Genomic DNA, 14,614 nt, shown 5'->3' with positions numbered 1-14,614 from the left:
GTTAGATTAGAATAATTATTTTATAAATGCAGGTTATGCCAGACAAATTACATTTTATTTATCCTATATAAGTTAAGGCTATACTTTAGCTGAGGCATGGTCTAAAAAGATTGTGACTAGGCGATGCGCGGTTTGTGCAAATGACGCGAGTCGAACGAAATATAATTTGTCATAAAAATTCAAGATGCGTCCTTTTGAATGTTATGTTTATTATTATATTTGTAATAATAATAGTATATTCATTTACATGTTTTCTTTTTCAAGTACACGCGGGACGTTTTTTAGTCATATTTACACGAATTAAGAAAAAATCCTCCGACGCCATCACAAAACAAATTGACGTGCTCACACCTCGTTGTCAGTTTCCGATTGGCGACGACTGCGAAATTTCATTCCGTCTACTGTTGAAAATTATTTGCCGTTTCACTTATGTATGCTCTTAATTCTGAATCCTCATGATTCCAACATTTAGAATAGCGAGATATACATTTCCAGAATTGCAGACCCGAGTCGTTATTATATACCTAGCCCTTTTTTGCATTCATCCACGGAGTCACACTTATTGATGCTATAGCAATTTGTGCGGAGCGCGCGTGATACCTAACTAAATTTGTCTCCGTATAAATTCCGCAAATGTATCCAAATCGGCAAGCAGGAAGCTCAAATCGCCTGCCCTGGTTACACAACCCCACGGAGAGAAATCATATTATCAACGTGAGGTTACGTGATACGAATTTCTCGGGTGAACTCTGCCTATATATCTGTATTACTACCTCTAGATGTGGCATCATGTAATTTGGCCTTGCCTTTCAATCATTAAATTTATAATAAATACACATATAATTAAATAGAAAAATCCTTCCTTAAAAAAACTCAACTGAACAAGACTTAAATCCACAGCCCCGCAGTCACTGCGAGAGTTTTGCTTAAAATAAATCAGCCACTTAGGTATTCTTAATATTTCATTAATTAATATGTATAATAGTCATATACCTATAATTAATATATATAAATAATAGCTACAAAATTTTGTATTTTTACGAGGTTTGGCTAATAATGGCGTCAGATTTGTATTTATGAATGGTGTATTGGCAATTGTCTTATAGACTATATTAATATATAATTAAGTAAGTAGTATATACTCAATGACGAATATTGCATTCGTCATTTTTTGATTATAATAATATATTTTTTAGAATTAGTCAAAACTTACATGGAACATAAAAACGTAGAGATATTATGTACCTAGGTACTTGGTGAAAAGATGAGACAGGAATTATACCATCTACCTCTTTCCCTCAACACATAACCTTCTTTTCTCCTCCCATGACTCAGTATTAATTACGATAATTATGACACATTTCGTAACTTACTCAAACTTGAAAAAGTTCACCATGTGAGCAAAACACGTGTCGTAGAAATAATAATTACTATATGTGGCGAATACCAAGTGATAATCATTTTTATAAATTATTTAAATATTTATTTATAAAAAACACATTATAGGCATAGCATAGCAGAACGTTTCTAAATATGATTTACTACAATGTCCAGCTTGCTGCGCTGCATTGGATTTGGTAACGTTATTACCATACATACATAATGGGAAAACTATATTAACCCTTGCAACCCCACGTTGGTAAACACTGATTTGGGGGATTGATTGCATTCGAAGCGGCATTGTTCTTAGGGCAACGTTTCGTGTCAGGGGGTCGGAGAGGTCAGAGATGATCCGATCCTACCGCCGCAAAGGGTTAGGTTAATGTATTCTATTTCTTCATACGCCTCATCACGTCAAATTGTATAAACTTTCTAAACAAAGAGGTTTTCTTGAGCCGCCATGATTCTTTGTATAAATAGATGGAGGTCGGTCCGTTTGCTTTGCGGGGAGAGGGCCGTCGGTGTTTTCAGGAAATTTGAAAAACTTTCAGTTTCGTATCGCCCTTTTCTTCAGATTTTATTTTCCCTTAGACGCAATGCTGTATTTTTCGGAATAGTAAATATGCCAGGAAAAAGTACTCTATTTTTTTGTTTGTATGATATTTATTTATTTACTCATGTGGACGACAATTTATTTGAACGACTACTTCGCTTTATTATTGTCTTGAATATGGCGAATTTACATCGGAGTCAAGTGGAGGACTTACAATGTTTATTCAAAAATATAATAGAAATAAATTTGAAGTACACACTACTTCCAGAATATATATTTTTATATTACAATAAATTTGTAGATAATGTCAACACACTCAATGATAACCTTGCTCTAAACTTTACTAGAAATGTAAATAAATTCAGGAAATGTAAACAAAAAAAAAAGTTTTGAAAATTTCACAAATGAAAGACTTTGGCAATTTTGATTTCCCATACTTGTAGGCAGGCCATTGGGTAGGTACGTAAAAGACTTTTTCATTAGGAATTTCATTATTTGCGACGAACACTGTCAAACGCCTCAAAACGATTTTTCGTGTATTTTAAGTTAAATATTATACATTTTGCTAAATATATTATTTAATAAACTATTTCCTTTATTCAACGAATAATTTACAAGATTTCAGAATGTAACATTCTATATTATATTTATTTGCGGTTACAGGTTCAAGTCTGGTATTTTACACAGATAAAGGTAAGGTTCTAAAAATGATTGTTTCTAGTGGGTAAATGTAGGAGATGTTTTCCAATTATATCTAAATATATTATATATGTTAAATACATATATTAATGTTAATAAGAATAAAATAATATGAAAAAACTATATTAATTATTAGTATTAATTGATATCAATTAAAATTCAAGCCTCACTTAATCAGTAAACGTTTTATTTACGTATTTGTTTCTTTATTAACCGGCGTTTACACGGTAGAACTCAATGAAGTATATCGGTTATTGTTAATTCTAGTTGACGTATACGGACCTAAAAACTGCTGGATGTACGTGGTATATAAGAACTACGCACCGATATGAGGGGACAGAGGCATGAGAAGGCCTAATCCAGCAGTGGATCGAATCCAGGTGATGATGTATATGGTATATAAACAGACACGATCGGACGCTTATATACATAGTGAAAATAAACGTTGACTAATTCAGACAAAGATATCTCTGTTCGTAAACAAATGAATATTGTATAAAAAAAACTGTTGGCACCTTTAGTTTATTTTTGTGAAGTGTTTCATAGAAATACAAAACAGCGACTAAATAATAGAAACACAATGTTTGCAACGAACAAAATGCAGCACGGCAAATATTCAAATCGTTCAATGTAATAATATATATTATGTTGTTTAGAGATATTTGTATAATTTGTTTACGTGCAGATGTATCTTGGTCTGAACGAGGCATTAAATAAGAGTGTTTTCTTTTTATTTTCGTAGAATCGAATCAAAATAAAAAAGCGTCTCTGTTTTTATAATAAGCCAGATAAAATTATTATTAATATAATATATCACGTTTTCACATACGCGGCGATGAATTTTCGGAAAAATAATATGTTCAAAACACATGTTAAAGCAGGCTGATGAAAATAATATTAAAAATTGAAGAAGAAAAAAAATCATAGGTGTAAAACCTTCAAAGGTATGCAAAAACACTTTAGTAAAACATATTTTGTTATGTATATTGTATTTAATTATTTTAAAAGTTAAATTGGACGTCATGTTGTTAAAATCAAACATGATAATAATATCGTCGACTTGGTGGTGAACTGATATAGTCCGTATAATATTTATTTTAAACCGGTTATATTTGACTATATAACTTTAAAAATACTAAATTGGACCGTAGTGAAGAGATTTGTTTTATTGTGTTAACTGTAAATTCTTGGAGGAAATGCATTGTATTAATTAAAATAAAACACAACATGTAGTAGAATCTAGTAACCAGTTCCACTTAGTTCCACAATATTAGTCTACCAGTTTCGTCCACTTCAAAAGGGACATTGTGATACAAAACAGCATGAAGAAAATAAGTTGAACTAGTACTGCATAATATATTGAATTTTATTAGTGATTTAATAGTGATTAGCCTTAATTAATACTGTTTTGGCTGAATTAGTTCTAATAGTGTGCAGAAAGATCCTATATAAAATCGAAGATTTCTTTAATACAATATTTTCTGCAAAGAGGTACACCAACTAACCTATGTGGATGCTTGTCGGATTGGCTTGACCTGCATTCAAATTATTAATGTTTCTTGTGACTACATAAAAATCATTTAAAAAATTTCCAATTGTTACATATATCAATAATATATCGTGTATATATCAATAATAATATAACGGTGGCCGCGCGGCTTAAGCGTTGGACTATCACGCCGTGGGTCTCAGCTTCGAATCCTGGGTCTGGCAAGTACACATATTGTTCTTCAATTTGTGTGTGAGTCAGGGTATGGACCAAATAGGTTGAGCAAGTGGCTGACATCCATTTCTCGTAAAAAAAACAAAATCTGTTAATACAAACCTCTACTCTGTGGAGATCCTCTATTATGATCGGACATGGTCGGATATATCTCAATCAATACTACAACTAGATAACTTGATTTTCACTGTTTTTGAGATAGCCATTGAATATGATTCTACATTTTTCCTTCTCTACAAAATGATAAAACTAGGTAAGTTGGAAGTTTATGGGAACTGTATGAATTTGTGTTTGAAAATATTAGATAACTTTAAAACAATAAATGCATTAAATAAATAAAATAATACATCTACAATATTTTTTCATACAATCGAACATTACTTAATTGTTCCCAATAGGACAATCACAATTTTCCAATTTTTATTTTAAATAATAATTATAGCCTAGATTTATGTTAATCAAGAGAAGTTTAAATTTCCTTTTCCCAACGATGACCAAATCGGAGTTATTTAGTTGTGGTATTGAGATGACGATATATTTGTCATCAATCTTTATCTTATTCTCTGTAACGCATGATAGAAAACATATGTAAATGTGTAGGAGAGAGCAAGCGTAAAATGAGGAATATTTTTATTAGTCATTTTACCACCATGGTAACCAATGCAGATAAAGCTGTTAAAAATTAGCTTCTGGATATACTTGAAGTTACAAAAAAAACATGAATATTCACCGTTACTAACAGTGTAATAAAGATATAAAAACGTTTGTCAATAAAAATAACTGGATCTATTCATTAGAATTTTAACCCACGCGACTTGACTTGACTCACGGTTAATGTCACACCAGTAGATAAAATTTGACGACAGTCAAGCTAATGGAGGCTTTCTTCGTAAAAGTAACCGAAGACTGATTCACAATGTATAGTTATGCAGATAAAGCTATTAAAAATTAGCTTCTGGATATACTTGAAGTTACAAAAAAAACATGAATATTCACCGTTACTAACAGTGTAATAAAGATATAAAAACGTTTGTCAATAAAAATAACTGGATCTATTCATTAGAATTTTAACCCACGCGACTTGACTTGACTCACGGTTAATGTCACACCAGTAGATAAAATTTGACGACAGTCAAGCTAATGGAGGCTTTCTTCGTAAAAGTAACCGAAGACTGATTCACAATGTATAGTTAATAATATTATTTATTGGTATCATTCAATACGCCCTACGCATGATGTGGGCGGAAACTGAACAACCCACATGGGCGGTTTATCAACAAGTATGCCTATACATTATTAAATGTACCAAAGAAGTTTCCAATACCGATTTAGTAAATATCAACTCGATTTTGTTAAACTTCTATCTTTTGTTGTAGGTATCTACAAATAGAAATATTTATATTATGAAATAGTTAACAGTAATTAAACGTGGTTTTTATTTAACCACATTCAGAAATAAAATTTTTACAGATCTGTATTCAAATACATAGTAGTTGTAGGGAAATAAAAATATTTAATAATAGTTAGCAATTTCATAAAAAAAAATTGTTGCCTTGGTAAAGCGTCGGTGAAAATTACTCCGAACATTGTTTCAGTAAAACCGATGGCTGACAAATATTTTAATATATTCGGAAAATTTACTAATTCACATTACATCGGGTTACGTTCCCCGTTTGATTCACACAATATAGGTTGTTTCATAGTTTTTTGCGTTGAAAAATATGAACCGTTTACTTAATTCAATTAAGTCGTCGTTCTGTAGACACACATTGTAAATACTACACAAATTGGGGTTTGATGAGGTATTCGAACCCGTAGGCCAGAGCCATGGCCACTATTATTATGCTGACGCGGGCCCCCAGGCCGAAAAAACGATTTTCTTTTCCAGTTCGGTACATGTTCAAACACGCGCGTTAACATGATCTTACTGCCTACTTCAGTTATAGTTTGTCAATTTATGGCTACGGCCGTATGCTGTAGCCTAACCACTGGGAAATGCCAATAGAAATGACGTAAAATACTACCTTATTCTTAGGTCAATAATTATTATAAAACAATGATGTTTTATCACATTTGAATGGTCAAAGACATAGCTTATAATCAGTATCTTTAGAATTATCTTGAAATGTGGTAATCTTAACCATTTTTTGAATAATAAAATGCCTAATACTTGTGAAATTTGGGATCACAGGATTATAAATATATTTTTTTATCGTAAATATTTTACTATAATACTGTCTAAATAAATATATATCTATAAATTTTACTAATGGTTTTATAAATGCGTTTAAAAAATCTTAACACCACTGTACATGAATGTACTGAAATATGACTATATTCTAAAACATTAGATCGAGAGGTTTAAAATAATACTATGTTATGCCCACGGTGGCCGCGCGGCATAAGCGTTGGACTACAAAGCCGTGGGTCCCAGGTTCGAATCCTGGGTCTGGCAAGTACAAAAATTGTTTTTCAATTTGTGTGTGTCAGGGTATGGACCTAATAGGTTGAGCAAGTGGCTGACATCCATTTCTCGTAAAAAACAAAATCTGTCAATACAAACCTCCACTCTGTGGAGGCCCATATGATCCTATCAGGATCGGATATGGTCGTCGGAAATGTAATAAAAATACTTTATGCAGTCATCAAATGTTTAAAATGAATATAGAGGATAATAAGGCTTCAAAATTATATAAATAGATTATCTACAACGTTTAAAGAATGTTCAGGCTAATGCTTTGAAAATACCATAAAATCTCCATTTTGAACTACGTTGCATGTGGGCCGTTAAGTCTTTGTATATTGTATAATTTAATAATCATTTCATTTCAAATAAGTTTACTTATAATTAGTAAGCAGCTAGTACATGAATTTCATCAGATAAAGTAGCACAATATGAAAATTACACCTGCTAATCTTGATAAGAATTTTTAGTAAAAATACTTTTGGTAGGATTTTGTTAAGCGTATGTTTTCTGATGTTACTGAACCATATTATGGCAAATGACCCGATAATACTTTCGAAAGATATTCAATTTCAAACACGTAAAAACATTAGTATGATATTAGCAGTTGGCGGAGAGGGGGTGATTCGTATCATTCCGTTCAACAATATTGCAACTACTTAGCGAGGGGATAGGTAAACAGGAAGCACTATAAATGTGTGCAGTGGTAGGTAATTGTTTGTATTATGAAATGGGTTCGGATCCACCTCTGCGATAAGAAGCAAATATGTACACGTGTTGGTTGGTAATGTTCCGGTTAAATCCGGATCATGTAATCGCGTTTAACGAGTGTACGGAGGGAATGTTTCAATAATCATATCTACCTACCCTCCTGCGTGTTACGTAATTTTAGAAGTAGTACTTCGGTGATTTGGAAATGGAATCGGACCTAACCCTTAGTCATATCGTACACACACTACACGACTGTAACACGTCGAATCTATTGATGTGTAACTTAATGTACAGCCGCATATAATGACATTTTTGGTAGAAATAAACATTTATGCTTGGAACAAATTTAACTTGACCGGGGCGCGTGCACAACAGGTATTTTTTCAATTGTTTCGGTTAGCCGCAACGTCAGTATGGCTCTCGTTCACTCATATTGGAGCCAAATATTCAAAAAAAAATATGAATATAGGTACGTGTTACACCAACGTTACAAAGTAATATTTTCCCAATTGTGCTATCTTTAACACTAACGTACATTTTGAGTTTAAAATCCATAATAGGTATATAAATAACTACGTAAACTGGAATCATTCTACAGTAGTACCTACCGTGGTCACAGCAAAAGCGATTCATAATTAAAGGGTCCAGGGAAAGAAAGATGGGTGTCAATTTTGATAAAATGTTCATGAGACATAATTTAAAATCGTAGCAATCATATTGACCTCTTCTGTACCATTTTTATTTATTGTTTATGTATTAGTGTTATCTCATTTATATAAAACTCATAAACTTGCAATGCAAAATTTTTGGAGGATTTTTTGGGTGTAACTGGGATATCTTATGACTCAAAGCTTTTTTTGCTTTTTTATACTGTTTCGTTTCGTTCGAAAATTTGTCACTAGATGGCATTCAAATCTCGATTTGCAAACTTAGTGACATCCTGCCCATACCTTTAATTGCATTGGTATTTTTGCCACCATTGAAACATGCATTTTAGTTTTCACCGTCCTTTTTCTCAGTTCGTTTACTCAACTTTGACACAGCTAACTATCATTTTTAACTAGTACATACAAATAATAATTACAAATATTTTTTATTTAGACAACAAACTCATGTGTTATCATAATATTATTATATAAGCCAAACTGTGATGAAGTGGCTTCACACCAGTGAATTCTACTCGTCCAGTTTATTGCAACTCTCTCTCTTTGTTAACACGTACCTACTTCTGAAAACTTGTTGTCTGACTTTCGTGTCGGTTTTTTCAGGTCTAAATAAAAACAAACAAAAATAATATGCTTTTACTGGATGGGATTATTATTACTTACTCAATATTGTTCCTGTAAACTGCTTTGTATTCAAGAGATTGCGTTCAGTGTATTCAATAATCTCCCAGTAACAAGAACATTTCAGGCGCAAACTTTTCTTTTTCTTGAATCGATAAAAACAACATTAGACCTCACTAAGTGCCTAAGCTGTCTTATCTTAAAAAAGAAGAAAAAAAAAGCAAACACTTGAGGATGTGTGTGGGACGATTTTTTCTTTCTTTTGAAAATTCTTTCCCGGCGGAAAAGAAAAACTGAAATAGGCTGCGGTGTTATCGCGGTGGAAAATCAGGAAATACAGAGGCTATGACGTAAAGTAATAATAAGCCGAAGAAGTATTAGATATCCGATGGAAAATATCAACGACCTCATTATTTCTTAAAGAGGAAAGGTATTTTTTTTTTAAGAAAGAAAAAGGGTTGAATTGATAAGATTGACATAGTCTACCGATTTGCAATAAATTTAGGATTACTACCTAATGCGGAAATACGCTTAGAATTCTTACAGGGTTAATTTTCGACACCTAATCAGCGTTGCCGATACAGCGATTTTTTTCCCAGATGTCGCATTCTTTATCGTGTCCGGAAACTTGTACGTATGCAGTTCGCCGTATCACACTTCACCGTAAAATGCTGTATCGGAAATATATGGCCGTATATTAAAGACGGTCCAACCTCTTTGGGTCGAATAGTAAGTCTCTAAATAAAACACGGTTCTTGTCGGTTTACACTTTACAGTTTACAGGAAGCCAGCAGCAAACAAATTTTGAAAATAGCCGATCTACTGGAATAATTGTTAGGTTAGGTTATGTTAGGTGTTCATTCATGAATTCATGAATTTTGCTAAAATCAGCTATGAAAATTGAATTAATGTGCATGTTGAATTTAATAAAATTGGAGACCGTATAGTATACGGTCATCTCTTTCCTATAAGAATGCTCACGGCGAACTGTGCCACGGTGAAATGTTCTACGTACAATTTACATGTAACCATTCTTTATGTGGCTTGCAAAATATGCACATGGTGTATTGAGTTAAATCAAAAAACTTTAGACACCGCAACATCTTAAAAACTAGAATATACAGCGATATTCTAATTTCGTTCACGCATTGATTTTTAGTTGTATACCTATTTGTTTATTGGTTTTAATAGTTAATAAATAATAAATTATTAATGTAATTAAAATTTCAGTGTTTTCTCTGATGAATTTAAATCGATTTGATCAGTATAGTGTTAATAGTTACGAACTAAATTCGACGGTTAAAGTGCGGTAAGCAACGGTTACACGAAGTATCGGGAACAAAGGTGAACTACTCTCCTCCACTCGATGAAAAACTACTTAATACCTTTTGTGTCAAGGGTTCTATCAAAGCTTTGGCTATCACAAAGCGAAGAGGGGCAAATACGTCAATCAAATATTATGCTAAGGCGAAGGATGTCCACACCATTTCCGTGCGGCAATTATTACACAATGGACGGCATGGTTAAACAAACTGTGGTCACAGAATTTGACTTTGCCATAATATAGATAGTGGGCAGTGAAGAAAATAGTAACAGATCGGTGAGTTAAATAATTAATTAAGCAACAATTATCGTAAGCTAAAGGGCGTAATATACACTCGTTCTAAGGAACGCAAGTTAAAAAGTTAGATGTCTAACATTCGCTGCCGAAATCAGCGACTTATTATTATCAATGAAAAATCTAGGCAATCGGTTACATGTAAATTGTAGGTACGTAAAACATTTCACCGTGAGCTTTCTTATCGGAAAGAGATGACGTATACTACACGATCTCCAATTTTATTCGATTCAATATAAACATTAATTCAATTTTCATAGCTGATTTTGGCCATGTTCATTAATTCAAGAATGAAAACCTAACCTAACCTAACAAATAATCCAATATATCTGCTATTTTCAAAATTTCTTTGCTGCTGGCTTCCTGTAAAGTGTAATCCGACAAGAACCGTGTTTTATTTAGACATGAATATTATGTCAGTAATCCACGACCCAAAGAGGTTGGACGGTCTTTAATATACGCCAATATATTTCCGATACATTTATTTTCAAGGTGAAGTGTGATACGGCGAACTGCATACGTACAAGTTTCCGGACATACCTCCAATCAAGTAAACATGCGAAAGTCATCGGTAGTGTCAACGGCACATTTTTAGAATGATGATTGTAATAGTCAACAAAATAATAGGCTTTGCCGATGATTGCAGACTTCTGACAGGCGTCATAGAAAGCCCATATTGGTTTAGGCCGCTTTGTCAAAAATTGAATAGGGTTGTCATGCAGAAACTGTGTATTTTTTTCTTTCGACCGAGTCGATATTGTGATCGAAATGTCGAAATGTGATTGAAGAATATTGTCAATCAAGTGTCGTCGGGGCGAAACAAAATGCTTACATTTTGACGCCAGTGTTATTTTTTTGTTCAGCATCAAAAACCCATAAATACAATATACGCAACTTGCGTTATTAGGTAAAAAAAAATGCCGATATTTTGGAAAAGCGGGTATTTTACGAACAAAATATTTTGAAGACAACCTTTTCGTCCTTTTAACATGGATAAACATGGATTTAATATAAATATTCATATAACATAATTGAAATTTAGTTTGTGATAAAATCAGAAAGTGTACATTAAGTGCATGTCAACTATAGGCGCGACGAAATTTTGGACTCGCTGGCAAAGTGTTGCCATGTCTACTGAAATTTCAGTAGATCTACTGAAATTTTTGTCAGGAAAAGAAGAAATTATGATATTTGTGATGAACAAAAGTCACTTTTTACACGATTTTTTAAAAGACACTTGTGACATTATGTCAATATGCACGCTTTCACCAAACACAATCGTTGAATTTCATACATTTTTGTCAATCTACTGATATTTTGAAGAAAAAATCAAAAAATCTACTGAACTTTGAAAATTTTAGTTGGCAACACTGCGTTGGCATTCGGAGAATGAACGTCGAGGTGTAAATACGTCAATTTGTTTCGTGATGGCGACGGGGGTATTAATTCTTAAATGGTGTAAAGATGACTAAAAACGTTACCAATTTACTAGAAAAAGAAAACATGTCAATGAATATATTATTATTGTTACTAATAGAACAATAAACAGAACATTAAATGGACACATGTTGGATTTATATGACAAATTATATTTCGGTCGGCATGCGTCATTTGCACCCGCGTCTGAATGAATGAATGAATGAACAAATGAATGTTAGCCACTTGCTCAACCTATTAGGTTCATATTCTGTCTCCAAACACAAATTGAAAGATAATGACGTGTATTTGCCAGACCCAGGATTCGATCCTGGGACCCACGACACTATAAGCCGACGCGTCAGGTAAAGGTAATTAACTTTTCTGCAGCACAAATATGTTTGTGCCATTATGATACCCTATCTTTTCTTATCATTACAGTGAACGCTTAATAATCACATAACATGTATTTATACCGTAAAATATGAACAGTTTCAATACTTACAACCCCGTGTTCTCAAAATTAAGAATACAGACATATTTTCTTTCATTACCTATCCGCAGAACTTAAACGTATTTTTTTTTTTAATATTTTAATGTCCATAAGCATTGGTTTCATAATATATAATATACATGTGTATACATATTTATACATAATTGATTTAATTTTTTTATTGTTCCATATGGGTTATTTTTTGTGACTCGAGATTCGTCTTTCGGCATCTTTAGGCACTGCGCGCACTAGTAAATGGCGAATTATAATATAGACGGATATTGGAAGTTACGAGGGTGGGTCAATAATTCCTTAGAAAAAAGCATTAAAACAGTTTTTATTTTTGTATTTTTTTTTTATTTCTCAACATAATCTCCTTGGAGCTCAATACACTTGGTTAGACGTTTCTCAATTTTTTTTAAACCGTCAGAAAAATAAGTTTTCGGAAGGTCCTCAAAATAAGCATTTGTCCGATCGATGACTTCTTCATTTGAAAAAAAACGTTGTCCACTTAGCCATTTTTTTAAGTTTGGGAAAAGGAAAAAGTCACTGGGGGCTAAATCTGGCGAATACGGTGGGTGGTTGACCAATTCGAACTTCAATTCTTCAATTTTAGCCATTGATCGTAAACATGTGTGAACACGGGCATTGTCCTGATGAAAGAGGATTTTTTTCCTGTTTAAATGAGGCCGTTTTTCTTCAATTTTGTTTTTTAGCTGGTCCAATAAAGATGCATAATAATCCCCTGTTATTGTTTTTCCTTTTTCCAAATAGTCAACGAAAATAATTTCACGTGCATCCCAAAATACAGTAGCCATAACCTTACTAGCTGATTTTACGGGTTTCGCCTTCTTTGGACATGGTTTGCCTTCGCAATCCACTGCTTTGACTGTTCTTTCGTCTCGGGAGTATAGTGGTGTATCCATGTTTCATCTACAGTCAGAAAGCGACGAAAAAATTCATCCGGATTGCGTTGCATGAGCGACAACAGGGCTTTAGAGGCCACCACCCTACTGCGTTTATTGTCGACTGTGAGCAAACGCGGCACCCATCTTGCAGAAATATTTTTCATGCCCAATTTGTCATGTAAAATAGAAATGACGCTACCTTTTGAGATCCCTGTAACCTCAATTATCTCACTCAACGTTAATCTTCGGTCACTTAACACCATATCGTGGATTTTATTGATCATTTCTGGTGTAGTCACCTCTACAGGACGTCCTGAGCGTGGTTCATCCTTTGTTGATGTACGACCACGTTTAAATTCATTTAACCAGTTATAAATAGTTGCAAGTGAAGGAGCAGATATGCCGTGAACTAAACCAACTCATTTTTTATTTCCTTTGCTGTTAACCCTTTTATATTAAAATGTTTAATAACAGCTCTAAACTCAATTTTCTCCATTTTCCATTTTCCACAAGCAAATTTTTTTTTTAAATGTACGAGAAACACACAACAACCCGACCAATCTGATTGAAACTTCGCAGCATACTGAATCGGTAGTGCCGCTGCATGAAAACAAACCGCTTACAGTACTAGTCGCGCCACCTGTCGGCTTTTCTAAGGACTTATTGACCCACCCTCGTACCATATTATGTTGGCATTATATGCACACGTAAAAAAACCATTACCAATCGATTTTTTTTAATTTTTAATGTGTATGTAAAACAGACACTTACTTGTAGTTGGTGGATAGCGGTACGTCTCCAATGGCTACATTGTCGTGCACGTTATGATTGGAACGGACCCAGAAGTATGTGAGCTTATCTGTGATGGGGCGAGGAGTGAAACGGCACTCCAGGGACACGTTTTCTCCTTCGCGGGTGTCGCGGACTTCTTCTCCGGCTGCCAAGATGTGCGGAGCCAAGAGCATCAGGATTACTGCAAAGAAAAAACGTTACGTTAGAAAAGCAGAAAAAATGGATCAATACAACTAAATATAATAATTTATCGTATGAAGCCTCAAGTAGTGTTAAAACAATAGAAGAACACAAATTACCCCCGTTTCAGACGGGACACCGGTGTCGCGCTCGTATATCGTCGCTTAAGAAACAACACCGCGGAAGTCAATTAATTAAAATTTTCAGGGGCAAACAAAAACCGTCAAAACCAAAAATTTAAAATTGATACCTTTTAACTTATTTTTTTTTGTGTTTAGTTAAAAAAGTGTTTTTTTTTTTTTTTTTAACTAAACACAAAAAATAAGTTAAAAGGTATCGATTTTCAATTTTTTGAGAATGTTTTTGTTTGCCCCTGAAAATTTTAATTAAT

General features: G+C 33.4%; 1 protein-coding gene across 1 annotated transcript in view; it reads right to left on the bottom strand.

The window, feature by feature from the left end:
* The window catches only part of ed (hemicentin protein echinoid), a 495,537-nt gene that overhangs the window by 114,860 nt on the left and 366,063 nt on the right, over positions 1-14,614 (bottom strand). The window contains exon 2 of the mRNA XM_085960225.1: positions 14,023-14,224. Within this exon, the coding sequence (XP_085816351.1) occupies positions 14,023-14,224 (202 nt within the window). The remainder of the gene's footprint in view (positions 1-14,022; positions 14,225-14,614) is intronic.

Source organism: Rhyacophila brunnea, unplaced genomic scaffold (assembly GCF_057557595.1).
Source record: "Rhyacophila brunnea isolate RB1 unplaced genomic scaffold, BYU_Rbru_1.0 scaffold_11, whole genome shotgun sequence".
NCBI classification, from domain to species: Eukaryota; Metazoa; Arthropoda; class Insecta; order Trichoptera; family Rhyacophilidae; genus Rhyacophila; species Rhyacophila brunnea.
The sequence above is the reverse complement of the archived record's forward strand: the minus strand, read 5'-3'. Positions and strand labels throughout refer to the sequence as shown.